Source organism: Ceratotherium simum, chromosome 32 (genome assembly GCF_057802395.1).
Source record: "Ceratotherium simum simum isolate JZ-2026a chromosome 32, ASM5780239v1, whole genome shotgun sequence".
Lineage (NCBI taxonomy): Eukaryota > Metazoa > Chordata > Mammalia > Perissodactyla > Rhinocerotidae > Ceratotherium > Ceratotherium simum.
Window position 1 is genome coordinate 33740338 of NC_141931.1, and position 26609 is coordinate 33766946.

General features: G+C 46.0%; 1 protein-coding gene across 5 annotated transcripts in view; it reads left to right on the top strand.

Moving 5' to 3' along the window:
• Nucleotides 1–26609, top strand: part of DIP2C (DIP2 acetate--CoA ligase C (putative)) — a 434532-nt gene that overhangs the window by 310567 nt on the left and 97356 nt on the right. For all 5 annotated transcript variants that reach the window (XM_087420883.1, XM_087420885.1, XM_087420886.1 and 2 more), the window contains 8 exons: nucleotides 4303–4413; nucleotides 9170–9293; nucleotides 9617–9726; nucleotides 9903–10005; nucleotides 12204–12268; nucleotides 14503–14596; nucleotides 14713–14832; nucleotides 16104–16218. In XM_087420883.1, the coding sequence (XP_087277009.1) occupies nucleotides 4303–4413; nucleotides 9170–9293; nucleotides 9617–9726; nucleotides 9903–10005; nucleotides 12204–12268; nucleotides 14503–14596; nucleotides 14713–14832; nucleotides 16104–16218 (842 nt within the window). The remainder of the gene's footprint in view (nucleotides 1–4302; nucleotides 4414–9169; nucleotides 9294–9616; nucleotides 9727–9902; nucleotides 10006–12203; nucleotides 12269–14502; nucleotides 14597–14712; nucleotides 14833–16103; nucleotides 16219–26609) is intronic.

Below are 26609 nucleotides of genomic sequence, written 5' to 3' on the forward strand. Positions count from 1 at the left end.
TGGGGGATAGGGAGTTAGTGTTTAATGGGGACGGAGTTTTAGTTTAGGAAGAGGAAAAAGTTCTGGAGATGGATGGTGGTGATGGTTGTACAGCAATGTGAATGTACTTAATGCCACAGAGCTGTACACTTGAAAATAGTTGAGATGGTAAACTTTGTTAGATATATTTTATCACAATAAAAAGGTCAATTGTAATATAATATCTCCTTTATCTATAATTTGTTTAATAGTCTTAGTAGTTACTTAAAAAATTCTTTTATAATATAGCCTCCAGATTCTTCAAGTTCCCCTGCAATAGCAATTACAAAATAAACCACCTCTGTTCAGCTAGGATGTCAGTAAGAATGTGAGGGGCACAGCTTTGATAGAATAAAATACGTAAAGAGATGTTTTGGCAGATGCTGGTTTGAATTGTGTAAGGGGACTACTTTTCTAAATTATTCCTTAAAAAAATTATTGATGTGGCTAGCATCTGGCATGTGTGTATAAATATTTATTAAATAAGCATACATGACTGTAGTATTCAGTTGATAATAACCTTCTGTCTCAATAAACAGGATTCATTACCTTCTTTGAAAACCATGTTTGAATAAAACATAATTTTCCCCAGAATAGTGAACATTCAGTCCTTAGCATAAAAATTATAGACACTTTTCATGTAGGTGACCCTGTTAATGCACTTTGGGGAGTACCTTCTTGGGCTTTTATGTGCCTAAGCTGAATAGGGTTTCCAGATATTGTAGTAGGAGTAATATTTTCCGGATATTGTAGTAGGATACATAGATGCATCACATGTGAAGCCTGCCTTCAGGGAGCTTGCAGTATTAAATAAAGACACATTGATAATTAGCTTTTCTATAAATTAGAAAGTGACACAGTTCCCCAAAGGAGGCAGTGAGAGATACAGGGAAGGAGAGAGAGAGCTTTTTCATTTGGGGAGCATCTGGGATCTGAGAAGCCTTCTCGGGGAGAAAAAGTAAGCCAGTGAGCCCTTGGTCAGGTTCTAGAAGATGTGAAAAGAAGCTCGGTGGGGGAAGTCTGTGGGATGCAGAGGACGAACAAGCCAGACTTGGACAGTAGGGCTGGGTATAGGAAGAGCCATGGAGGAAGAAGACGGAGTCAGTTTAACAAGATTAAACCTTAGCAAAGGCTCAGGATGGGCTCTCACCTCTTGGTTTGTTGTGCTCTGTGGATAACGAGGGACAGTGAAATACCAAAGGAGTACGTAGAGGATGAAATGAAGGGGCCTGTGTGGGTTCAAGGAAATGAGGCATCTGCCTGTATGTATAGTGTTATGCTGGAATCACTGTGGAGTCTGTAGGAAATAGGACATGTGACTGATTCAGATCTAAAAGGAAAACCTAATGAGGATGATGTAAGTATAGACTTCCTTCCTTAAAACAAATTGCAAAAAAAATTCCTTTCAGTTTTGATTCTGAAAGAGGCTTAGGTATTTGACTTTTTTCTGTCCATTACTTTTATATTGTTGAGAGCATACAATAATGTACAATTTAATATTCTGCTTTTATTCACTTTACATTAATATAACATTGCATCCTATTTTAACACAACTCTGCAAGGCGATATAAGATGGCGTCATCAGCGTGAACTTCAGTGATAAAGCAGCAGGAATTTTAAATCCTGGGTCAAGTTGATCTTCCTTTGAGCAGACCTGGGATGGGAACCAGACCCTAATCTGGGAAACAGGATTAACCCAGTCTGGCTCTGGGAATGTCACCTTCTTTATCTCTGTTCTCTTGATGAAGACTTCTGCCTCAGAATAGATATTCCCAGAAGAGTAACAAGTCAGCATTTGACTGGTCTTCCATGAATGGCTGTGACCATCAGTTTTGGATGGAACTTCAGTGTCTTCTGCATTTTTACTGCAGTTTGATGACTTCCTCAAACATCTTGGTCTATTTTAGGGAAAGAAGTCGTGTGGCCGTGGTACTCTTGCAAATACTACCTTTAATATTGTTGCTTTGCCAGATCCAGATCTAAAAACAGATGCTATCAGCTTTCAGCCCACCAGTTGAAGGCAGAACACCCGAGGCTCATGCAAACCTCAGATAGTTTTTAAAAATAATTGTTTGTGGTTCATATGCATAGACATACAGATAAATCCTTTTATTCCTCCTTGAAAGTCCTACTAATGTGGTAGCCTGGCGTCTGACTGAGTGCTGTTGGGACAAAATAAGGACTAATATAATCAACAATTATTTCACAGGGTTTCTCGAATAAAATTCCTCAGTAGTGCAGAATGGCTTTAACCTGCCTTACAGTCTCATTTCTTTGTCATGTAGCCAATTTTCATAAACTGCAGGAATGCCATATAGAAAGGAAATCTTCATATAATCCCAAATTTAATTTTGTTTCCACCAACCATCCTGTATTGCTAAATTGCCAACATAGACAAGTTTAAGATATGACCTGCTCCATTCTCAGCGGCCATCTGAATACTAGGACACCAACCTGCTTATTTAGATATTGAGATAGGGTGTCTTATCTAGCTGTTCATGACAAAATTAATGCCTTCTAGTTAGGACATTTTAAAGAAAAAATTGGTTAAATTCTTGAATGGGATAATGCACAAGGATATACATATGTTCAATCATGGGATTTATGTTCCCATGAATACATACCAAACTTAATTGTCCATGAGAAGGTGTAAACGCCTATGCCACTGCACACGTGAGAGAGGCTCATGCTAAGATAGAAGCAGAGTTCCGCAGCGCACAGTGGAGAATCCAGAAGTAGGACTGTCTGTTACAACTGCGTGTCCTGAAGGAGGCTTTCCAAAGCAAGGGAACAACAAGGGTTACTCCAGAAGGAGCATGGGCTAGCAGGAGAGCCAGCTGGGTCTACGATAAATTAGTAGTGTCTATGCTGCAGACACTGAAGTGAGCTCCAGATGAATTTAAATTGGGTGAAATATTTGTTAAATAAGTGATAACATAAAGGAAAAGTTTGACAAATTTACATCAAACATTAAATGCACAAATAAAAATATAACAAAATATTAGATCAAGAAGTATTTGCATCAAATGTAAGTTAATATTATTGAATATACTTAAAATTCATCCAGATTTCAGGGGAAATGTCAAAACACTAACAGATAAATAGGCAAGGGAAATGAAAACTGTTCATACGAGGAAGAATAACTATAAGCCATCCCGTGGAAGATTGTTTGTCATTAAGGTACCCTAAGGACTATTAGAAAACATTTTTGTGGGCCGGCCCCGTGGCTTAGCGGTTAAGTGCGCACACTCTGCTACTGGCGGCCCGGGTTCGGATCCCGGGCGTGCACCAACGCATCGCTTCTCCAGCCATGCTGAGGCTGCGTCCCACATACAGCAACTAGAAGGATGTGCAACTATAACATACAACCATCTACTGGGGCTTTGGGGGGGGAAACATTTTTGAAATCATACTATCCATTATTTGGTTATTTGATGGTAATTTAACCTAACTTTTAGAACTCCATGATTATCTACTCTTAGTTCCTCAGAGGCCGCACTGGGGAGGTAGTGGAGGGGGGAGCATGTGTCAGCAGATGTTCTCTGAAGCTCACCTGTGAGGGCAGAAAACCAAGACCCTCACTGACGGCCCGCCCCCTCTGCTGGTACCGAGAGTCAGTGCATACCGGGTAGTTCACGTTCACGGCTGCATGCCGTGTGCCAGGTGGCACCCTGAGCTCTTACGTGCCTTCTCTCATTTGACCTGGACCACATGCTAAGCTGTAGGCTCTATGAGTATTCTTGTTTTTCAGATAAGAAAACTCAGGCTTAGAGGGACTAAGACCGTGCCCGAGATCCCGGAGCTACGGTGACCCGGGATCTGAATGAGTCCTGTGTGGTCCTGCTCCCAGCTGCCAGCCAGCACGGAGTAAGAAAGCACACAACGCTCAGTCCCAGTTGTGAAGACCACATGGAAAGATGAGGAAGTGTCTATAAAGCCATAAGAATAGTGGAAAACAGAAGTGTGTGCACTGTAGTTTCATCTATGTAAAAATACATGTCGATGTGGAAGGTAGCTTGCAATAACAAGGATAGTTGTGTTCTGTACAGCATTATAGATGACTGGTGATATGTTTGCCTTCCACAAAATTAAAGGAAAGTACACGATACTTATTAAAAGGCGTCTTACTAAAATGCATTTTTAAACAGGGCACCTTATTTTTGTTCCCCTGTCCATTCTTAGTTAGAGTGCGACCTGCTGTCTGTGGCGGGTTGCGTCCTCCCATGGTGTTTTAAAAGCTGATGGTGTCCTATTAATGGTAGATCCCACCCCTGTGTCGTCCAGGTGGCGCTGGTGTTCCCCAACAACGACCCCGCAGCCTCCATGGTGGCCTTCTATGGCTGCCTGCTTGCCGAAGTCGTTCCTGTGCCCATCGAAGTACCACTGACAAGAAAGGTAAAGGATGCACCGCTCACTTTCAGTGTATTGGAAACCTCTCTGAGTGTGAGGGTGTGAAGTCACAGCAGCCATAATCGGCAGAAAGGGAGGTTTCTGTCGTTGGGTAGGCTTTATCCTATCCACTGGGTCCCGACAGGCCCCTGTGCTGACAAGAACCCTGAGTGGTGACCCCACTGGTTCAGCGAGGGTCAATGCAGGCATGGGATGCTGGAGATCCTGGTCGGAGCAGGAAGGGGAGCTGGGAGTCCTTGCTGCAGGGCCAGGGTTCCTCACCTATGCCTCCTCAGTCCTCCTGGGACCTGCCTGCCCACCGTCTTAGGCATCCCAGGCTGTGACCTCCCAGGTGGCTCTCTCTCACTCACCTCCCAGGCCCACTCAGACCCTCATGTTATCACCCTGAGCCTCGGGACCAGAAAACCCTTCTCAGAAGAAAGGGCTGAGGTTCCCTCCTGGCCATCTCTCTATCAGAGCATCTTCTGAGGAGAAACAGCACCAGGAGATGACTTTGCTTACACATGTCTCAGTTAAGCCAGAACTGTGCGTCAGGCTTCAGGCTCTGTGACTTCAGAATATGATGTTCATTGTCTTAGAAAACTTTGCTTATTTTTAAATAACAGAATCCATGGGCTCAAGTGTAGCTGGGAATGGAGTGAGATGTGCACATAAGCGTAGGTGATGAAGAGTGTGAATATTTCTTCTATCTACCAGTTCTGTGCCCACCAGACTTGTCCTAAGATAAAGGACCTCACAAGAACCACATTTTCTGAATCCTGACTGTTGTTTAATGAACCTAACTAAACAATTGAGTCTCACATGCATTTGTTTATTCTCTGTTCTAATTCTTGGGGTGAGAGGAGCAAGCTCACTTTTCCCTTGAAGCATTCAGAGTAGGAGAAATGGTGTCCCTGCGATAGTTTGGCCCGGGAGTGTGGAGGGGCGAGGGAGGAGCATCCACACGACTGTGCCAGAAGGGCCTTGAGTGGCCACAGCAGATCTGGAACATGCCTGTCGCCATCACCCTTGTGAGGTAGCTGAGCTGGTCTGTTGAGGCCAGCTGTCAGCAGATCGGATCTGTCAGCCAGCAAAAGTCGGCTCAGCCAGAATTTCCCCTCCACCAGTAGAGGCTCTGCCACGGCACATGAGTCTGACGGAGAAGTAGCAAGGCCTTAGGATGAGGAGCCGAATTGTGCATGTTCTGAGTGTAATAGGACCAGAGACAAATGGGCCCCATAAGCCACAGGAGTTGACCCGGCCAGGGCCTGGCCCACCAGCCCTCGCTTCTGTGCCTGCTCCAGGGGCAGCACCATACCATACCAGGGCTCAGAGGAGTCCCTCCTTCGAGAAGCACCGTCTTGGGAGGCTCGATCTCTTACACCCAGGGAAATTGTCCTTTCCTTAGACTTCTAACACAATCCATTTGTTTGCTTTAAAAAAGGTTTTCTAATGTCCTTTAAAGTGAAATATCTCTGGAAGGAGTAATATCAATGTCACATTTTTACAACCTCATGTGAACAGTCACATGAGCCCTTTCTCAGGAGTGTGTTTTGCTAGAGGAAATCAGAGCGAGGAGACCCTGGGACGAGGATTTGTGGGGAGGGAACCAGGGCTCCTCAAGGGCGAAAATCCACCCCACTGAAGTATGTATAGGTGGAAGGATGTGCCCATGTCTGGGATTCATTTTAAATCTGGTCTGTGTGTGTGCATGCATGTGTTTGGGATAAAAGATGAGACCAGGTTTGTCAAACATTGATAATTGTTGAAGCTAGATGATGGTACATGGGATTTCTGTCTCCTTTTCTCTGTATGTCTGTGGGTACTTGGAATTTCCATTACAAATAAAAAGTTAAAAACTAATTGGCAAAAAAATATATATTAATGACAAATTTATCTTAGTATTTATAAGGGAAATTTCTTGTGTCACATTTCTTTCATCTACCTGGTTGCATGACCATAATAATCTTTAAACTTACTGGTCTGTAGCATATTTTGTCTTGATTCTGCAGAGTAATGTGTCTGAAGTTCTTGTCTCCAGTACACCTTGGCATTATTGTCTTACTCTACCTCCTGGGAGCTAACAAACAGTTAAGGCAGCCATTTGAGTAGGCAAGGAACAAAGTTGGATAAACACTAGCTAGTATTTGTGGGGCCACAAACCCAAAATGAGTTCGTGAGAGGGACTTCCCATGAACTTAACTCGCGTTTATTAGAGAGAAAATCATTTTTATGGATGTGATGGAGGCTTTCTGACAGGGAGCCTGGAATGGACTGGGGTGGATGGTGGTCGGGTGATGTGTCCACACTGGCCTGTTGAATGCAGTCAGAGAGACTGGGTGAGGAGAAGATTCCTAGGAAGTGACGTGATCAGTCACCTCTCTACATAGTGGAGACAGATCGAAAGTCAGAGGAAAGTTTGAATTTAGGTGTGGCCCAGCTTTTCTTGAACAGCAGAGAAGAATCATTAGCAAGATTTTGTGACAGGAGTCATCAGCAGCAGTCCTTGAGGGCACAGCCTTAAGAGGAAGGCCCCCAGCGAGCTGCCCCCTGCCTTTGTCTAAGAAAGAACCTATGGGCCAGAAACTGCTCATTCTGGGAATGGCACACAGATAATGGTGTCGGGGCCGGAGTGCGAGTGCTGGGAGACCTGTGCTACTCATGTTCTTCCTGAAGTGGGCAGCTGCTTCCCTGAGTCGCTTCGTGTCAGGCCAGATGGAGACAGATATTCCAAAGGGGGTGTGAGAGCTCCTTGTGGATCATGGTGTGGGTACGTCCAAACATCCTTGTCCTCGGGGTCTGTGGAGAGACTGGCCCACAGAGGACCTCAGCTTTGACATTGTGTGTTGAGAGTGGCTCTACGTTTGGGGCTCTGCTCCAGGCTCCAGGCTCCAGGCTCCAGGCATTTCAAGGGTCGCAGTGTGTAGAGGAGATGCACAGGCCGCTCTGAGTGCGGGTAACGGGCTCTCATCTCAACCTGATGGCAGTGGGCGGGCAGGGCTATTTCTGGGAAGTTGACATTTGACTGGAGCTCTAAGTAGGAATTTTCCAGATGAAGAGGACAGGAAGCTTCTCCCGGCTGAGGGAGGAGTAGGCTTGAAGGCTGAATTTTGTGTAAATGTGGCGCCCTGTTCCCAGTTACTCTCCTTCCCACGCCGTCTCTCATCTCTTCCTCTGTATTTTAGGTGTCTTTAGGAGCAGATATTAGAAAGACAGTGTTCAGGGGACAGCAGGTCTCTGCCAGGAGGACCACGATCAGAGCAAGAGCCCTCGGCAGGCCACTGGTGCTCCCCGTCCTAAGCTGTCCCACGAGGCCTTGCTGTGGACGTGCCGGCATGTTCACGTTCACAAAGCAACACTTCCTGCTGCTGACCTGATTTCAGAGCCTGTCTCCCCTCCCCTTTGTGTGGTCATGACGTTTGGTGATGTCATATCCAAGGTCACATCAAAGTGACTGGTCATAGCTCTACTTGAAAGAGTGTTGCTTGAAGGAAAAGAACCATGCGGGTCCCTGCTCTGGTAACGTCCCAGCACTGAGCACCAGACCCCCCCTCTCCCCTCTCAGGGCTGTGCGGGCGATGGGAGGTTGGCTGTGCACAGTTCCACAGAGAGGTACTTGGTTTCCACTGTAGGTTTAAATCTACAATAGGAAAAGTGTGAACTAGTCACGTGAGAGCTACAGCCTTGAGATGTTGGTGCTGCTGATTTTACCCACGTGAGAACCAGCATCCTCTCACGTTTTCTGGTAGCAAGGCGCAGACGGGCAGAGCAGCAGGAGACCGAGTCTGGTCCAGTGACAGGCCTGCCGGGTTGTCTGAAGGTTCAGGCGGAGCCATGTGGGAACAAACAGAGGTGATAGGTTTACAGTAGTCGTGTTTCTGTGTAGGGATGTCGGCTCCTTCACGGCTTTCGTTTTATTTTCTGAATCGTAGCCAGAGTGACTGGTGGGAGTAAAGAAATTGAATTGAACCGACTTGCTGCTCATCCATCTTCCTATGGGGCAGCTGGCAACAGTAAACAACAGAACTCACAGGGTCGGCGGGTCCCGTGCTGCCCCATCCTGCACATCCGCTCGGATACCATGTCCCTGAATTGGTGTCGTCATTCAGGGGCAGCCCTCTGTGCCACCAATACACGTGCACTAAATACATGTCCTCATTCCATCAGGCGGGATGTGCTCAGGGTGGAGAAAGGTGACAGGTCTTCATTTCTTTGGTCCAGAATGGATGCCTAGTCTGCCCACACCAGATGTAATCAAACACATCAGAGCCCTTTGCTCTGAGTAGTTTTTAAACCAGGCACTGGATAGCAGTTAATTATTAAGTACAAAGATGTTTTCTTGGACCCTTTCTGTTCTCCACAATAATTATGTCCTACAGTCACAGTCTTATGGAACTGGAGGGAAACCTAACAGCAGCATTTTAATGAGACCCACTGCGTGCCAGCCACATGCTGAGCACTTTACGTGTGCTCTTCTGGTTCATCCCTCATAACAGACCTATGAGGCTCTGCTTTTTACCCCAGTGGTACAGATGAGGAAACTGAGGCCAAGCAAGCAAGCTACCCTATTCAAGGTCACGCAGCTAGCAGGTGGCAGCCTGGGATTTGATCCCGGTTCCACAGACTCCAGCCTGTGCCTCGAATTGCTGGTTGTTCAGGGAGGCTCGTTCCATCCTAGAACTTGGGGGCGAGGTCGTGTTTTGCCAGGAGCACAGCCATCAACTGGCTTTGTGACTCTTCTCTCTTTGCTGCCCTCTCTCAGGATGCAGGAAGCCAGCAGATCGGGTTCTTGCTTGGAAGCTGTGGAGTGACGGTAGCCTTGACGAGCGATGCTTGCCACAAAGGCCTGCCGAAAAGCCCAACAGGGGAGATCCCACAGTTCAAAGGTAGCCCAAGCCCCAAATGCCAAGTCAGAAGGCCGGCTTTTCACTTGGGAAGAACGTACCACATCCCATCAGTTGCAAGCCACATGCTTTTCCACAAGTGAATGTCTCAGATAACACATCACGTGGTGTCAGCCTGTGGTGTGGCGTGATTTATCTAGCTGTGACTTATGGCGCTGTTGATGTTGTCTTAGACTTACTGGAAACATCAGAGTCCATCTAGCTTGTGGTGGTGTAAAGCATGGCATGTGAACAGGGAAAGTAATTCTATACACCTCGTTTCTGGGTAACGCTTACCTAAAAGGAATTTGTCGTTTATTTCCAAGGTTGGCCAAAGCTATTATGGTTTGTCACAGAGTCAAAACATCTCTCTAAACCTCCTCGAGATTGGTTCCCACATATTAAAGATGCAAATAACGACACCGCCTATATCGAGGTAAGTCCCTGGGTCTGGACATGAGCTTTGGGAACTGAGTCTCATGCATTTCTGACAGTTACACAGGTCTAGGATCAGGGAACTCGCAGCCTCTTAATTAACTGGAAGAGCTGATGGATGTGGGCCCCATGCTTTGTTCTCTCAGTACCACTTGTCCACACACTGTCTCATTTCAGTATAAGACGTGCAAGGATGGAAGTGTGCTTGGGGTGACCGTGACAAGGATTGCGCTGCTGACCCACTGCCAGGCCCTCACACAGGCGTGTGGCTACACAGAAGGTATGGGCGGGACCCTGTTCCAGATTGGCCCTGGAGATGCATGTTGACAGTGGAGGGATTGTGTTGTTCCCACTAGTAGCCATAAGAATAGTGTTAAGTGTGCACCCAGCTCAACTTAAGGTTCACTGGTTGGATTGTTTAGTGTCTTGGTCAGTTCAGGCTGCCGTAACGAATACTACAGACTGGGGGCTTAAACAATAGACATTTATTTCTCACAGGTCTGCAGGCTGGAAGTCTGGGATCAAGGTGCTGTCACGCTTGGTTCCTGGTGGTGAGGACTCTCTTCCTGGCTTATAGATGGTGCCTTCTTGCTGTGTCCTCAGCCAGCCTTTCCTCTGTGCATGTGGAGAGAGAGACCTGGTGTCTCTTCCTCTTCTTATAGGGACACCCATCCTATTGGCTCAGGGCCCCACCCTTATGACCTCCTTTAACCTTAATTACCTTCTTAGAGTTCCCATCTCCAAATACAGTCACATTGGAAGTTAGGGCTTCAACCTATGAATTTGTGGGGGACACAACTCAGGCCATAACAGATAATTAATACCGAGGTGGTTCATCTCTGGCTGCACATTGGAATCTCTTTAGGAGCTTTTAAAAAATGCCCATGCTTCAGCCCACCCCTACCAATTGGATCCGAGTTTCTGGGTGGGTTCTGCGAGCTCCCCAGGCTGGGCTGCCACAATGGAGAACAGTGGTTTTCATGATGTATTTTCTCTCCCTTGAATGAGAGAGTCATGGAGGCAGAGAGGTCAAGTGGCCAGAGGGAACCATGGTAACAGCACGGACTGGGCTCATGAGAGGAGTCCGCCCAGATAACCAGTTATCCCTCTGGCCAGAGCTTCTGTGACCAGGTCACAGAAGGTGACCTGCATTGGAGGTCGCTGCATTGGAGACGTCACAGGCCCCCAGGTGCTGGTTCCCACCTGGGAATCCCAAGGAATCTCTTCTTGGTCTCCCAGGAAGCTGGTGGTGGTGTCTGTCATGCACTGGAGGATGAATGCTTTCCTTTTTTGCTATTCTTTTTCTGTCTCCCTCGCTCCGCATCCTTCTGGTAATCTCCCTTTTAAAAAACAGTTCACTTGTCTCATGGAGATGTTCTGCTGAGGTTCAGTCCCTGGACTAGCTTCCCAGACACTTTCACATGTGGAGGCACATGCCTCTAATCATCACTACCCTATTCGTCAGCATTCTCAGTTTTAATTCCAGCATTTCTTACAACTTCATAACCGTATTCCTTGCTCTAATTTCTTGAAGGTCCCGGGCTGTCACTTTTGAGGAGGTTGGGGGAGTGAAAACGTATATATTTGCTCTTTATGTCTCGATTTAAGAAAAATACTTGTGTAAATGGAATATAGGCTGTTTCCTTTGAGCATGTTTATTTTGAAAGTCCCTCTGCCTGCCCACCACAGAAGGGGTGAGGCACATGATACTGAACCTCTGGCGAGGGTCACAAGAACCAAGTACAAGTGTAAGACAAGGCATTAGCAAATGCCTGGGGCTCGATGACAGGTGGAGTTGGGCAGATGTGTGGGCAGCTGGACCACCTGCCCAGGCCAGTTGACAAGTTGACTTAAAAAGCGCTGTTGGTGGCATCACTGGCAGCTGGCTCTCCAGCTTGGCCTCCATGTGCCAGCGTAGTAGTTGTTTTCCACTCCTTATTCTTAGGCTCTCTTCTTGCTTCCCATTTAAGAGCTGCCCCCATAGGCCTTGAATGCTCTTCCCTCCTTGACCTTCCAAATCCTGGCCTCCGTTATTATCCCAGCCTCACCCTGGAGGCTTCCAGGGTGCAGTGAAGTACGTTTGCTGGAAATCGCCTCCCTCCTCCAGATTCACCAGCAGCATTTTCCCTTTCCTGGGAGAACACATAATGGAAATGAAAAGAATCTTTAAAAAAAGGAAAAAAGGCAGGGAGGAGGAAAATAAATATATAAAAAGAGAAGAAATAAGGTGTTTTAAGTGATGCTGTGAGGAGCTATTGCTGTTAATGTACATGTCAGAATATCCATCTAGAAACACTTTCCAGGCAGGCCAGCATTTTTAAATGGGTTGGGAGGCTACAGAATTTCTACAAAGATAAAGTGAATGATATTTTTCCAAGATCTGTTACTACCCCTTTTGTGATGTTGGGTTTTCTTTGCCTTTTGGTCTGTGCCTGTGTCTCATAAGTAAAAATCTTTTATCTCTTTTTATTTGTTCAGCTGAAACAATTGTGAATGTGTTGGATTTCAAGAAAGATGTTGGGCTCTGGCATGGAATCCTAACAGTAAGTGTGCCCCCAACCCTGCTGTGTCCTGTTTACATTTCAATTGCTTACTGTCAGAATTAGAATCATGATCTCTGTGCACAGCCGCTTGGCAAGCCCCTTCCTTCCACATTACAAAGAAAAGTCATGTTGTTAGAAGTCTTAACTTGTCAGCTAATGTAACTTTCAGAAGCACAGTCAACCCTGTGGGTTTCAGCAGCTTCTTGCTTGAGTCATCGAACCACATGAGGTTATAGCTGCTGAACGCAGCCTTTTTCAGGCTCATGGGAAGTTGTCTCTTTCCTCCCTGCTTCTGGCATTTAAGATTGCACAGTAATGCTGTCGACATCTTTGTTTGGGTCACTTTCCCATATATGTGATTTGGCTGGCACGTTCTTGTTCCTTTTTCTCTCTCTGAATCAGGGTTTATGAATATTTAGGGAATCACCTAGTCCATGTGCTACAGGAGGAAAAGCCCTTTATAGATTTCCCCTTGATGAAAATTCAACATGCATTGTAGAGAATGCATGTCTCATAATTGTTAGTGCCACTTAGTAAGTGACAGCAGTTCAAAGCTGTAGGCACTTTTAATAGAGAAATAACCTTCTTACATAAGATATGTTTAGCACGTAAAAAATACATGTAGTGTAACTGCTTAGAATCTCGCCATGTCTATCTCATATGTGGTAATTTTCACTCACCCATTTTCATTTTTAAGTTTCTTAGGCTGAGACTTTGTATCTTTTCTGAAGTAGGAAATTTTAGTCATTTTTGCATAAGTGATAAGAACATAAACACAGAAAGTGGGATTAGTTGTTTCTTGATAAACCAGAATTTATTAGAACAAGAGCATGCAAGCATCACACAGACCAAAGGTTTGGGGCTCCAAACCAGTGACTCCTCTCTGTGATCAATGCAGTTCATTTCTACCATCTGGATACTAGCGATGATAAGATGCGGAAGGTGCATGCTCACGAGTATGCTGGCCTGGTGGGAAGAGATGGGATCAGAGAACATAGGCTTGTATCTCAGCCCTTCGGTAGCTCTGTGGCTCCAGGCAAGTCACTTGGGCCTGAGTCACTCTGAACCTCAGCTTTCCTATCTGTCCAGTGGGATGATGCTCCTGTGTGAGAATCCTGTGGCCTAATGAGCACCTAGTCCATCTACCTGCTTGACTGTTGTGATGGGAGCTTCTGTTGTTGCTGCCATTGTAGTCTCTCTTGTGAGAATCTTGCTGTCAAGAGCTCTGTGGTGGATCTGCAGTAGATCTTGTTGATATTCCACCCCCCTGCTTACCATTGCTCTGGATTTCTGCCGGCCCCAGGAATCAGCAGTTTCTGAGTCTCTCTTTTGCTGCCACCTTCTAGAGCTAGGCAGGTCTCTGGCTGGACAGCCACACACACACTCTTCTGTGGCATCTTCTATGTGGTGAAAAATGCTCTCACCCCCAGCGTGGAGGGGGAGCAACTGAGGCAAGAGGGCGCGTGCTGGCGGTGCGCAGGCTCACTCACACTGGGGAGGGTGTAGGTGGTCACTGTCCCTGGAGCTTCCTGGACTGGACCAGCTTTCTCCAGAGCGTCTGCGCCCACTCACTCCACCCCCACCTGAGGTAGCAGAGAATCCCAATGTGGACAGAACTGACCAAGGAGGGTTTTGCCCATGCTCCCCATTCTGTAGCTCCTTAACTGCCAGGTCTGTGAGTGCAGCTGCACCAGATGACACGCAAGCAGCTGTGAGTTCTGCCTGCAGCATGCAGGGACTAACCATTTATTTTAAAAGTTTATTTAAAATAAATAAATAGATGAATAGTTTCATCTATTTTAAAGGAGCAAACCCTTTAGAGTTCCCAATCTACTTTAGCAAGGCTAGATGGAAGACTAAGGGTGATTAAGACAAACTTTCCACTATTCCATGACATCTCAGTGCAACGTGTAATAAATAAAGCTAGTATAATACACTAGAAAGAATTAAGCTTCCAGACTATGAAAGGCCATTAAAAAATGATCATTCAACTAAAGGTTTTATAAAAAAGGCTTTGGAAAGGAAAAAATCAAGAGCCGAGAGGACTAGAAAGCCTTTAAGAAGTCACTTCCACTCTGAAGTCTCTTCAAGGACTCTTCCGGGATGCATTCTCCCTGAGGACCCCTGGTGTGGGATGAACCGCTCCTGTCCTGTCCCCACGTGGAGTTGGTGTGGTGGGGAGAGCGCCTCCTGTGTTCTCGCGCTGGTTCACCTCCATGTGTCATTGCTTTCAGAGCGTCATGAACATGATGCATGTGATCAGCATCCCGTACTCGCTGATGAAGGTGAACCCGCTCTCCTGGATTCAGAAGGTCTGCCAGTACAAAGGTGCATCTCCGGAGTGGCCCTCGGGTGTTCTGTCCCTCATCACAATGGCTTCTATTTAATATCGCATGGTCTGACGGTGCACATATTAACTCACTTCCCTCCTACTTCTCTCTCAGCAAAGGTGGCTTGTGTGAAGTCCAGGGACATGCACTGGGCATTAGTGGCACACAGGGATCAAAGAGACATCAACCTCTCCTCCCTCCGGATGCTGATAGTGGCCGATGGCGCAAACCCCTGTAAGTGACCAGTCTGCTGCTCAAGTGGCAGGCAGGCAGGAGAGTCCTCGCTCTCCAGGTTTCATGCTTTGCGCTCCGGGTTTTCTTTTTCTAGTCTTGACCTTAGTTAAGAAGTTGTCGTAAAATAATAACCAAACGGTATTGCTCACTAGCTTAAGGGCACCGTGGCATGATGGTCAAGAACGTGGCCTTGCAGACACTGGGCTTGAGTCCTGGCTGTTCTGCTTCCTGATTCTGTAGAGAACATGACTTACTTTTTTAAATCCTTCTCTTTCTTTAGCTGCAAAATGGTACCTAAATCATAAGTTTGTATGAGGATTAAATGAAGTAATCCCTACATACAGTTCTTTGGGATATAATAAGTGTTCAAGAAATATTAACTATTATTATTTTATGGTCTCTAGTAGTTTTATTGGTCAGGAAATTAATTTGTCATTTCTAATGGAATTTCATTATCAAATCATATAGCAAAAATTACCCAGGAAAGTAAATTAGCGGTTCCACAGAATACTGTTAATATACCTTGAGAAATATTTCAGTCAGGTGAAACAAAAACCAGCGTTTTATGAGAAGAGTATATAAGCCAGAAGCAAAGTGAATGAATGAAAGAATGTTTGTTTCTGACCACATTTGTAAACTGCAACATAAATATTTGTAAATTAAAACAGTGTATTCTTTCTTAAAGAACATCTGATATGCAAAAGTGGGCTTGCAAACAGATAATTCAGTATTACTTTTATAAATGATTCTTCCATTTACAAAATAACTCCATAAATTGTGAGCTATTTCAATATACAACTGGTTTTACCCCTAAGTCTACAGAAGAATGTGTCTTAACGTGAAGCAAGGTGAACTTGTACTGGGGAATAGTTTAGCTGAGAGGTCCCTAGTAATTACACCTGGGTCTCATCATTCAAGTTAATATAGAGGAAACTTCATTTAGTGAAGGTTAGATTTACCTATCTCTTGGAACATGCATATTGAAAATGGTAAAACAAGTCTCAGAAAAGTTAAGTTCATCAGTCAGCAAAAATGTTTTGATTAAGTATAGAAGTTGCTGTTTTGAAATTCTTAAGTTCTATAAGTTTGAGAATAATATCATCTTTCATTGTAACATAAATGATAAATTGTATGAAAAGAAATATTTTTTCCATGCTGCGTAACTCCACATGTGCCTAAGTCCTAACTTCAAAAGCATTTTATATTATGGGATATTTTTAATCAATCACATTGCTTCCGCTATCTGATTATCATCCCCTTTGTCACTCTAGGGTCTATTTCTTCCTGTGACGCATTTCTCAATGTCTTCCAAAGTAAAGGCCTGCGCCAGGAGGTCATCTGTCCCTGTGCCAGCTCACCAGAGGCTCTCACTGTGGCCATCCGGAGGTACCGGCTTAGTTAATTAAAGTGGACAGCCCAGGGAGCAGTCATGATTAAGCAGCTAATGGAGACCTGGGAATCAGAACAGTTAATCTTAGTGTGGGAATAAAAACAGGACCCAGCCTTTTCCAGATGAGTTTATGCTAGAATGGATTCTTTTAAATAGTCTCTATTCATTAGCTAGAAGAACATTTCTCACTCTCGATTTTCATCTAGTTCCTGGTGGAGTGGAAACCTCTCTAGAGGTCCGTTGAGCATTGACAGCCTGCCCTTGCAGGTTTCTCACATTTTCACTTGCTTGTATCAGGCGCAGGTTTAATTTAAGGGTGGAATAGAGTAACTGTTGGATGAATCGAAATTTTTGTAGCCATGCCTGTGCCCTGTGAAACTCAGGTTTTATATCATCTTCATTTTCTGCCCTCTGCAACACCACACATTCTGCCTTTTAAAAACACTGGTCTTCTGAGCTTTGGAGCCGCTTGATGGCACGTCAGAGGGCTATCAGATCTATGAAGAGCAGCTCTCCGCAGTGTGGGCATTGGGCTTCCTAGGTGCTCTTGCTAAGGCAGCGTTGCTCAGTGCCCCTGTCAGAGGTCACTCTGGCATCACCACCTGCTTCAGAGCGGTGCAACGCTTGGGGGGACATGGTTACTGGCTTGTGAAAGCTTATCCTACCCAGGAGGAGATTACTGGAAGATTTGACGTCCCAGAAATAGTCACTGGAAGGTCGTCCTTAAGTAAGACACCTTCTGATGCTTTTAGGTGTTTATTATGTTAATATAAAATTAACCAGCTGCCTGACTAACAGGTGGAAAAGTTGAGAATCTTTAAAGTACCAGAAACAACTTTTAATTTTGTTGAACCAGAAATTAAAAGTCTATAACATAATTTAAATTGATGAGTAAATATGGCACCATCAGTCAGAATTCAGTCTTCATTTTTTAAAGAATGGCAGTGTCATCCTAACAACAGGATAATCTTCTGACATTTATGTCTAACCTGGAGCACAAACCACATCGGGGTTGCAGTAGCAGATTTACCATCAATGTTCTTCAGAGATGACTCTTAAAATATGTGTCTAATTTGAACCTAAGAGTCCATACCAAGGAGACCAAGCCCCAGGGAGCTGGGTGGGGCCATGTGTCCGGCTGGGAGCCAGCCTGGCTGGTATCTGGCCACGTGACCCTGGGCAAGTCTCTTCTTTCCAGGGCCTCAGTTTCCTCCACCAAAAAATGAGGGGCTTGGACTCAGTAATCTCTCAATTTCCTTCCCCCTAAGAATTTTTAAGATTCCACAGTTCTGTGAAATAGCACCGTCGCCACAGATAGTTCAGAAAACGAATAATTCACACATGTAGAAAATCCAGACTTATTATGTTCAGATGATTTGCTTACTTGCTTTTCCTAAAAATCTGCTTTCTGTGCCATTAAGATCAGTAGTGTGGATTATGCTAGACTTGATTGGCAGAGGGAGAAGGGGTAAGCAAAGGATTTTTAACTGTTTCTCTAAAAAAATCTTTAAAAGTCATCTTAAAAAAATCTTTCTTTAAAAAGATTAAAAACTCAGTACCCAAAATAGGCAAATTAAGTGGCTGCTCATTTCTGAGTGTGTCTCATGCAGTCCATGAGGCGTTTCCCAGGTGGTCAGCGGGGCTCAAACCTCCTCTGGATAGGCCTGCTAGTCTGAGCCCACACCATCACCAGTGGACTGGGAGAGGCAGTTTCAAAGTTTCTCACTCCTTCAAGAATCTGCAGCCCAGACCCGTTCCTTTGGTGTGTCGTTATGATTCCACTACTTACAGGGATAGTGACTTGACACAAGTCAGCAGCCTTCCTTTTGAGTAGAATGGCTTCTCTCTGCAGACCGGAGTGCACAATCACTCATCCTCTGGCTTCTCTCACACCCTCACCACAACCCTGGCCGCACACTCACATCTCAGAATTCTTGTTTGTTGTTTCCCAAATAATTGATAGAAAACCCCAAAACCAGGACAGGGCAGTCAATACAAATCACCAAAACTCCTTGCAAGTCCTCCAGTTTGTAAGCTGTGGCAGCTGGTGACATGGTCGCGGCGTGGGCTGTGGTTAGGGTGGCGGGTTTTTCATCACAGGTCTTAGTTGTGAAAGCCAGAAAGGCTCACGATCCATCCACCTCCAGTACACCACGTGTCTTCATTACCATGTGTTAGGAGTGGAACTGACCAGGCAGAAAATGAAACATGCAGTCTCATCACCTCAGCTGAATTTTTGCCCAATTACTTCATTGGCAAGATCTCATATAGCTTGTGTAAATTCAGCTTATTTTTCTGAAGCTCAACTATCATTAATAGTTCAGTGGGTTAAATGCAAAGGGTTTGAGATTGGAAGAATCAAAGTGTTAGTTTCTAATCCCAAACTGGTTTTCCTACAAACATTTCATAATCCTCAAGAATGATATTTACTCACTTCATTTGCACCTAAGCATTCAGCCCTTCTGCTTGACAACACCGGCAAGGCCTGCTGTGTCCTTCTCGGACTCTCTCACCAAGCATGCCAGGCCCCGGAGACCTGGTGCCAGTGGGTGTCTTCTCTGGTGCTCCAAGAACATCACCATGGGGGGCTACAGCAGCCACAGGCAGTTGACCATCATAATTTCTTTAGATTTAAAATATCCGTGGAAGGAAGACAATAATGAGAAAGTGACATAAAAATATAGTCAGACTAAACAGATGCTGTAACCGGTGTGACTTCCTGCCAGAGAGCTACTGAGATCCCAGGAGGGACATGTCCCACATTCTCGGGAAATGAGTCAAGATTAGACAGAATCCTGTATTCAATAAGCACGTGATGTGACTATGAAGCAACAGTCCAGCTTTCTTGTGTGGGTTGTAGAATAAGGATTTCTTACTTGATTGTCTCAACTGATAGGAAATGATATAAATTATTTTAAGAATCAATCCCTGCCTGCAACTGGAACTAAATTGCTGCCATGAAAATTGCAATCGATGTAATCTCTATAACTGATTCAGCTTTGTGTTTTTCTCAAAGCTGCATGGAATTTTCTTCGATGACTACAAAATGAGAACTGTGAAATGGCATCTTTTGAACTTCTGCAGCATGGAGGTCCCTTGTGTGTTCATTCTCCTTGGGGGTTCTTCCCTCTCCCCTCTCAGCAGAGAGGGGCTGCCTCACGACTGCCCTCTCACCCCAACCAGTGTTCGCCCATGGAGGGCGTCCCTCCTCTCCGCTGCTCTGGCCCAGATGGGGCGCCTCCGCCCAGGAGCTCTTCCCGAAGGCTCTGCTGCTCGTTGCCCAAAGTTCCTTCATGTTTTTCCCAAGAGAGCGAGGCATCCCTAGATGCTTGGATTCCGATGCTGGCCCTGATTCCAAACACGCCCCACCCTGTGCCCTTTTTGATATTTCCATCACCATCCACAAAACAGGAACAAAGGAGGGCACGTTTCATTAGGAAGACCCTGTTTTCAAGAGCATTTGATTAAAATATGTGTATATAGCTGGGACCTGGTAGGAGACCACAGAATATTGCAGCAGCTCTTATCCCCTTCTTCCCAGGGTCTCTGCATGCACCCCAGGGGGTATCCGGCCATGACTGTGCATCGTTTCCACTTTCATGCAGATGTAGGCACACAGGTGCAGAAGGTCTGCTCTGTGGGTACGTGAGCCTTTAGAGAACGTGCTGTAAGCGTTCTTCTTCTTTGGTTGTCACCTTCTTACTCTGCTCTCCAGCCCGTCTCTGATTCCATGTTGTTTTTCATTCATTCAGCAAATATTTTTGAATGCCTGTTGTTTACCGGGCACAGTTCTGGTGCTGGAGACACAACCGTAAGCAAAGTCAGAGAGTGGGACACGGTGAGGGAAGAACAACAATCTGCCAGATAAATGGAGAGATCATCATAGCGATACAATTTGCCCTGTTGCTTTTACTGGAGAAGGGAATACAATGAATTTCCTTCAGTCATGGCTTGGCAAACGACCCTCTGTCCACATCTATAAATGGTTTCGTTGGCACACAGCCACACCCGTTTGTTCTGGTGCTGCCTAGAGCGGCAGAGTCAGTAGCTGACAGACACAGATGGGCATGGGACCTAAGATGCCTGCTCTCTGGCCCCTAAAAAGTGTGCCGAGTCCTGCCAAGGGTAGTGAGTGGACTACGTAAGGTACAGCTCCCACTGTGTGGTGCTAGCAGGTCTGGTTTCTGAATGCACACAAAGGCTCATTTCTTGCCCCTGACTGACAACAAAATGATTTTATGGTAGGTAGCTCCTTCAGTGAAGAACGAATACCATACCATCAAAAGGTGTGTCAGTAACCCAAAGAAATTCTCTTTTGATTTTCCAAACCTGCAGTCTGTATCCTCGCTCTGTATTCTGGTTTTCAGACTTTGATAAAATGGTCTTCGCCTGGGTGACTCACCCTGAGACCTTTTTTGTAAATCAAGACACTGCCTTCCTTCCAGAGAAATCAAGGCTTGCCCTGCCATCTTCTGCCTTGGTCTTCCTACTCAGCATCCTCTCCTGACTTTTTAAGTCTTGTAAAAATCAAAGGGAGTGCATGCTAACCATTCATGGACACAAGTCTAGAATGTGGACGTGAGATGCAGACGTTGCTGAGACCACTCTGACCTGCCTACCTCAGGAACAGCTCCTCGGATCTCACGTGGTTGGTGATGGCACACATGGCCTCACCTGTGTTTGTCTCTGGTAGCAGGCAGCAAAGCCGCTCCAGAAGGACCTGCCTCCTGAGGGACGGGCTGCGGAGCCTGACACTCCAGTCGTCTTCTGCCTTGTCCTGTCCTCGCTGAAACCAGGAAGGTTTGGGATGTTTCTGCTTGTTCTGTCTGAGGCCTCCAGGTTGCCTGTTTCAGAATAAAGAACACAGCCCTTGCACAGCTTGCACAGTCTCTCACCATTCAAGGAGACAGGATGGTCCATTGTGTCCTGAGGACTCTGGAGGATGGTCCCTGGGCCTGTGCCTCTCACGGTCAGTCTGGTGACAGTTGGTGATGTGTGATCCTGTCCATTTTGCTCCTGCATAAAACAAGAAAGAGCCATAAAATATCCAGGAAAAAAGTCTAGTTTTAATTTTAAGATGTATGTACTACCTTATCAACTTCATGATTTTATCCAAATAAAGATAATTTTGGAAAATATCTTTGTAGTACATTTGAAAGCACAGGGTTTTTTAAAGTACTGTTTTATCCCTTTAAAGCACTCACAAGTACTATAAATGCCACTCCACTCTTTTCACCTTCCTCCTTGGATTTCAAAATCATAAATGCCTGTAACCAACAGTGAAATAGAAGGATATTTTTGAAATTTAGACTAAAATCCCCTCAAAGACAACTAACATGCGGAAGCTGGCCGTAGGTAATGTTAGAAATTGTACTGTAGTTTTTAAAACCGACAGTTTCTTTCTCGATCACACCTCCTGTGGTCTTGGCTGAGTGGTTTCACGTCCTAGAGATGTCCTGAGGTTCTGGAGAAGCACGGCACCACCACCTAGCGCACTTTTGCCTGGAGCGGCTCAGGGAGACTGCGCTTTGCTGGGTTGCAATAAACACAAACAAAGACTCGCCCATGACTGGCCCCAAACAGCCAGCGAGTCCCCAGGTGCTGAGAATGCCCAGTGTTAACACTCCAGCGTGCCACCCTGCAGGTCATTTTGGGTTTTGAAGTGACTTGAAATCACAGACTTCACCCCACCATATCTGTGGGTCGTGTGGATAGAATTCAAGCTGCATTTCAAGACTGGCAGCCAGCAAATCACTACCAAGCATTTGCTGTGGTGTCACCGATGGTGCGTTTGTCCAGAACTTTATAGATTAAAAGAGTGCTTGTAAGAGTGCTTGTATGTCTTCTCATCTTGATTGTCATGCACTTCATGCAATAGAAAAGGCAGATTTTTAGATTTATTTACTGTGTAATTGTGTCACCATGGACCAGCTGGCCTCTAAGACAGTTTCCTCATCTCTAAATGAGGGTACCAATACCTGTGCCACCTGCCTGTGTCTACTCACACCTGCCCCGTCCCTGCAGCCCCCCATCCCCGTGCCCCTCCCACTATCCCTGTGCCCCCTGGTCCCTGCGCGCCCCACATTCCAAGGCGGTTTTGTGCCAGGATCATCAGCCCAAAGCCTGCCAGCTTGCGGTCTCTGAGCCATACGCACCTCCCCCTCCCGCTACTCCCACCCCCACCCCCACCCCCAGGCTTCATAGCTTTTCAGTGCCTTTGAAAAGTCAGGGTCAGATCTGGGAGGATAGGAAGACCAGATGCTGATCTTCCTGTCTTAGATCTTGGCCACTATATTGGCGACTCTTTCTCTCCTTTTGAGTGGGCAGGAGAATGGGAGGCAGAGTGGACATGACTTTCAATTTAAGCGTCCACCACCACCATCACCACTATCTTCTTTTCTTATGTACCATCCAGTGGAAGCTGTGTGTAAAAACACTCCAAAAACTCCTGCTCCCCTCCCAGTCTGCCCCGCTTCCCGGCCTCATTCCTTCTTGTTCTCACACCCCTATCCAATCTGCCAGGGAACATCCAAACCCAGCTGCTTCCCCGCCTTCCCCATGGCTGCCCCCACCTGGATTCTCTCCCTTCTGCCTTGCCCCCCACCTGCCCAGAGCCCTCGGTTCCGTATGTGTCGTCCACCCACACACCAACTGCCAGCTGGTCTGAAGGAGTGCATGAGGCTGTGTGGTCTGGCCAGCTCCTCTCTTGGTCTTGTCCTCGCTCCACGCAGCCTGGCTACGCTGGCTCCTCGCGTACCTCCACGTGCATGTATGGTCCCCTGTAAGGCCCTGTCTCCTCCCTGCCACCTGGAATACCCGCAGAGCAGTGTGGCTGGCACACCCAGTCTTCACTCACCTGTCAAGGGCCTGCCCTAACCACGAGCCTGGACTGTCTTTCCGAGCTCACATGACTCATTACCCGCTTCTCCTTAGCATTTGCCATCTTGGCGTGTGCTGTGTGATTTACTGGTATGTTTATTGTTTATTCTCTGTCTCTGTCTGGTAAATAGTTGGTGCCTAACATATATTTTTGAATAAACGAATGAAAGAAAAATTCAAAATATGTAAAGTGAGGAGTGAAAGTCCCATCCCACGCCCTCCCTGTGACACCTGCGTCCTTCGCCAGCAGCAAGTGCAGTGGGGACTCAGCTGTCCCCTGCGTCTGTCTGGGCTCTTGCACTTCAGTAGGCGGACGTCCAGTCTGTGTTTCACCCAAGGAGAGTCGGTGTGGTTTCTGTTTGCTGGTTTTCATTTCACTTGACGATCTAGGCGCACCTAACAGCCTGGAGTGCGATATAGCGTGGTCCACTGAGGAAACGGCACCGGCAGCAAGGCCGTGCGTCCTTAGTGTCCACCGTGCATGCTTCCCGTCCTCTGGCGATGGCCCCGCGAGGCAGGTCCCGGGAAAGGCGGAGATGAGAGGGAGGAGCATGCGTGCGCAGTTGGAGGTCTTTGGCAGTGGCTCCCGCGGAAGGAGGAAAGGCCCGTCCATTCCTCCGGAGCCAGCTCCGGACCCCGGAGCCTAAGTGCGGGAAACCTGCTTCCCACCAGAACTCCCAAAGCAGCCCGTGGGCTTCGGTGGTCACATGGAAGCTGTGGAGGTCAGCAGCTGACTGGAACACAGACACGAAGGTGGTGACAGCGTCTGCCACCACCGCACCTCTGCGTGGCGCGTTTACGCTGAAATGACCCTCGGCCCACGTGCGCAGCTCTAGGAAGAGCCATCTCTCGCTGACTTGGGTCATTCCTGCCACCGCAGCGCCCTCCCCAGAGCCCCCACCCCTGGTTGGCCTGACGTCTTCTCAGAGACCCCCAGTTCTGTGACTGGCTTCATTTCTCAGATTCATGAATAAATCTAGGGACAGGAACATTGGATAAAAAAAGGTACAATTTTAGTATTCTAAGTAGAATTAGGAACAATAGTGTAATCAAACTAAAAATAGCCCTCTGGTCACTCTGCTTATTTCACTCTATGCTCCCTTATCTCGAGCACATTCCTCAGTCTTATCAAGACAGCTGTCATCTCTCTCTTTAATTACTCAGCATATGATGTGTATTTAAGCATTGAATGTTGGTGATTATACAAAGAATGACCTTTATAATTAGCTATTGCCCTTAGACTGCGTGGAGGTGAATTTAGGTGGCAAGGACTCAATTTCAGTGGTGGGGTATTTTAGGAGAGAAATGAATGCTAGGCTCTCCTTTAGAATCTGTTGTTTGCATTGTTCTTGTTTCTTACATGTTGATATTTAAGTCAATTTCAAACAAATTTGATGAAAACAGCACTGACACTTGCATTTTCATCCACATACTCCTCTCCGGGCTGTTTTCTATAACCTGTGGCTAGAGGGAGAAGTTCCGTGTTCTTGGTGCTTCATTGAACTATTGTGTCCACAGAAGGGTTAAGATAAATCCTGCTTTTGGAGCTGGTGCATTTAAACTCATACTGTACTTTGTGCTAAGTCCTTATTTTCTTCCCTGAAACACACTGATGACTTGAAGGAAATTTCCCACATATGAGAGGTCAGAGGCCAGGATTAAGTAAAAACAGCTTTGATCCATTCTGTTCAAGCCATTTGAATGAGGGTCCAGGAGGGCTGGTCATTACTCCTTCCTGGGTCTCGGTGTGAGGACAAAATGATGCTGTCTTAAATGTCACCAGAGTCTAGTGTGGGAAGCATTGCAATCAGGTAGTATGTACAGAGCAGAGAAGGTATGCCTGGTATGCTATTCTTAATGGTAGTATTACCATCGTAATATTACCATGATAATATTATCTATGTAACATTATGTATGTAGTATATATGCATGCGTACGTGTGTCTCTTGTTTTATAGTGATCTATTATATAGAAATGCTGTAATAAATGTTGTTGAAGGAAACTGCAGTTACCGAGACTTAACTCCTCTGCTCTCCCGATGTTCCTAAGTTGAGAGTGAATGAATTGGAGATTGTCTGTATAAAATGAGGAAGGAAAGAAGTTCGTTGTCCCGCTTGCAGAAGGGCTCTGTGAAGGACAGTGGTGTTAAAGCTGTGCCGACGTGGTTGCAGTTACTCGATTAACTCCTGGGAATGGAAGTTGTCGTACTGCTTATCGTTTACTTGACTCCGTTTATTTCACCTTCACCGCTGGGCCAGGCTGTTGCTGTCAGTGGTAGCAACCTGTGGATGTGCTCACTCAAGTTTACAGTAGCAGTTTCTTCAGACGATACACTGGCATAATTAGCTACAGGCTTAGGCAACCTTTCACAGAGGCTGGAAATAGCGTTACAGGTGAACAGTGGGTCAAACTCTGTCCCATGGAGGCCACTCGCCGTTGAGCACACTTCTCATGAGGCCGATGCTGAGGCTGATGTGCACCCTTCCTCTCTCATCAGCTCTAATTTCGGTCTTTCTCTTTCGCCTGTCAGTGCCGTATTGGCCATATGTAGCTGAATACCTTCTTCCTTCTGTCTCTCTAAGACCACCTCTTTATAATTCCTCCTGTAATTCACGGTCCATGTGAGACGCTCTCGGCCTGTAGTCATGAGTACACCATTTCATCTCGAAATTGAACCTGGAAGTTGACAAATGGGTCCATAGCTCTCTTAGCTGTTATTTATTTACCGTTTTTGATTATGACAGTAAACGGTGTTGAAATCCCTGGGAGTTCTGCTTCCTGGGGTTATTTTTTCACTTCCTCGCTGAGTTTATCTACTCGGACTTCTTATTTCCTAGGAAGGCGTTAATGGAGATAAAGATGCTCTGGCATGGTTAATAATGAGGGGATGCCACTGGAACAGCATGAGGACTGGCATCTTGTTCATTGGGCTGGGAACAGTGTTGAGGCTAAAGATCTGTGTCTGCACGAGTGTGCGGAATCGGGTACTGCTGGGAGGCAGCGTAGCAGCCTGGTCAGAGCACAGGTCCTGAAGCCATCTGAGCCTCAGCCTGGGTCGGCCCTACCACTGTGGCCTTGGGCTGGGCCCCACCTCTCCTCTCTGTGCCTCCTTCCTGTGAATGGGAACACGGCCGTGCCTGTCTCACAGGGCTGCTATAAGAATAGTTAACGTACATAAAACACGTAGAACCACACACTGCATAAAACAGTGCAATACATGTCTGGTAAATCTAAAAATAACTCATATACTGTTGGTGGGAATGCTTAAGGATCGTCTTTTTGGAAGTTATTTAGGCTTTATTAAAGTTTTAAGTGTATATGCTTTTTTGGTTCTTCTATTCACTTTCTAGATATGTATCTTACAGTAATCTTTCTAACTGTAGAAAAATTAAAAGAAATGATCATATATTCATATTACTGAATACCATCTACTGGTTAAGTGTCAGTTCACTGGTATGTGCAGTACACATACTATGTATGTTCATATACGGACACACAGGAAGGTCTG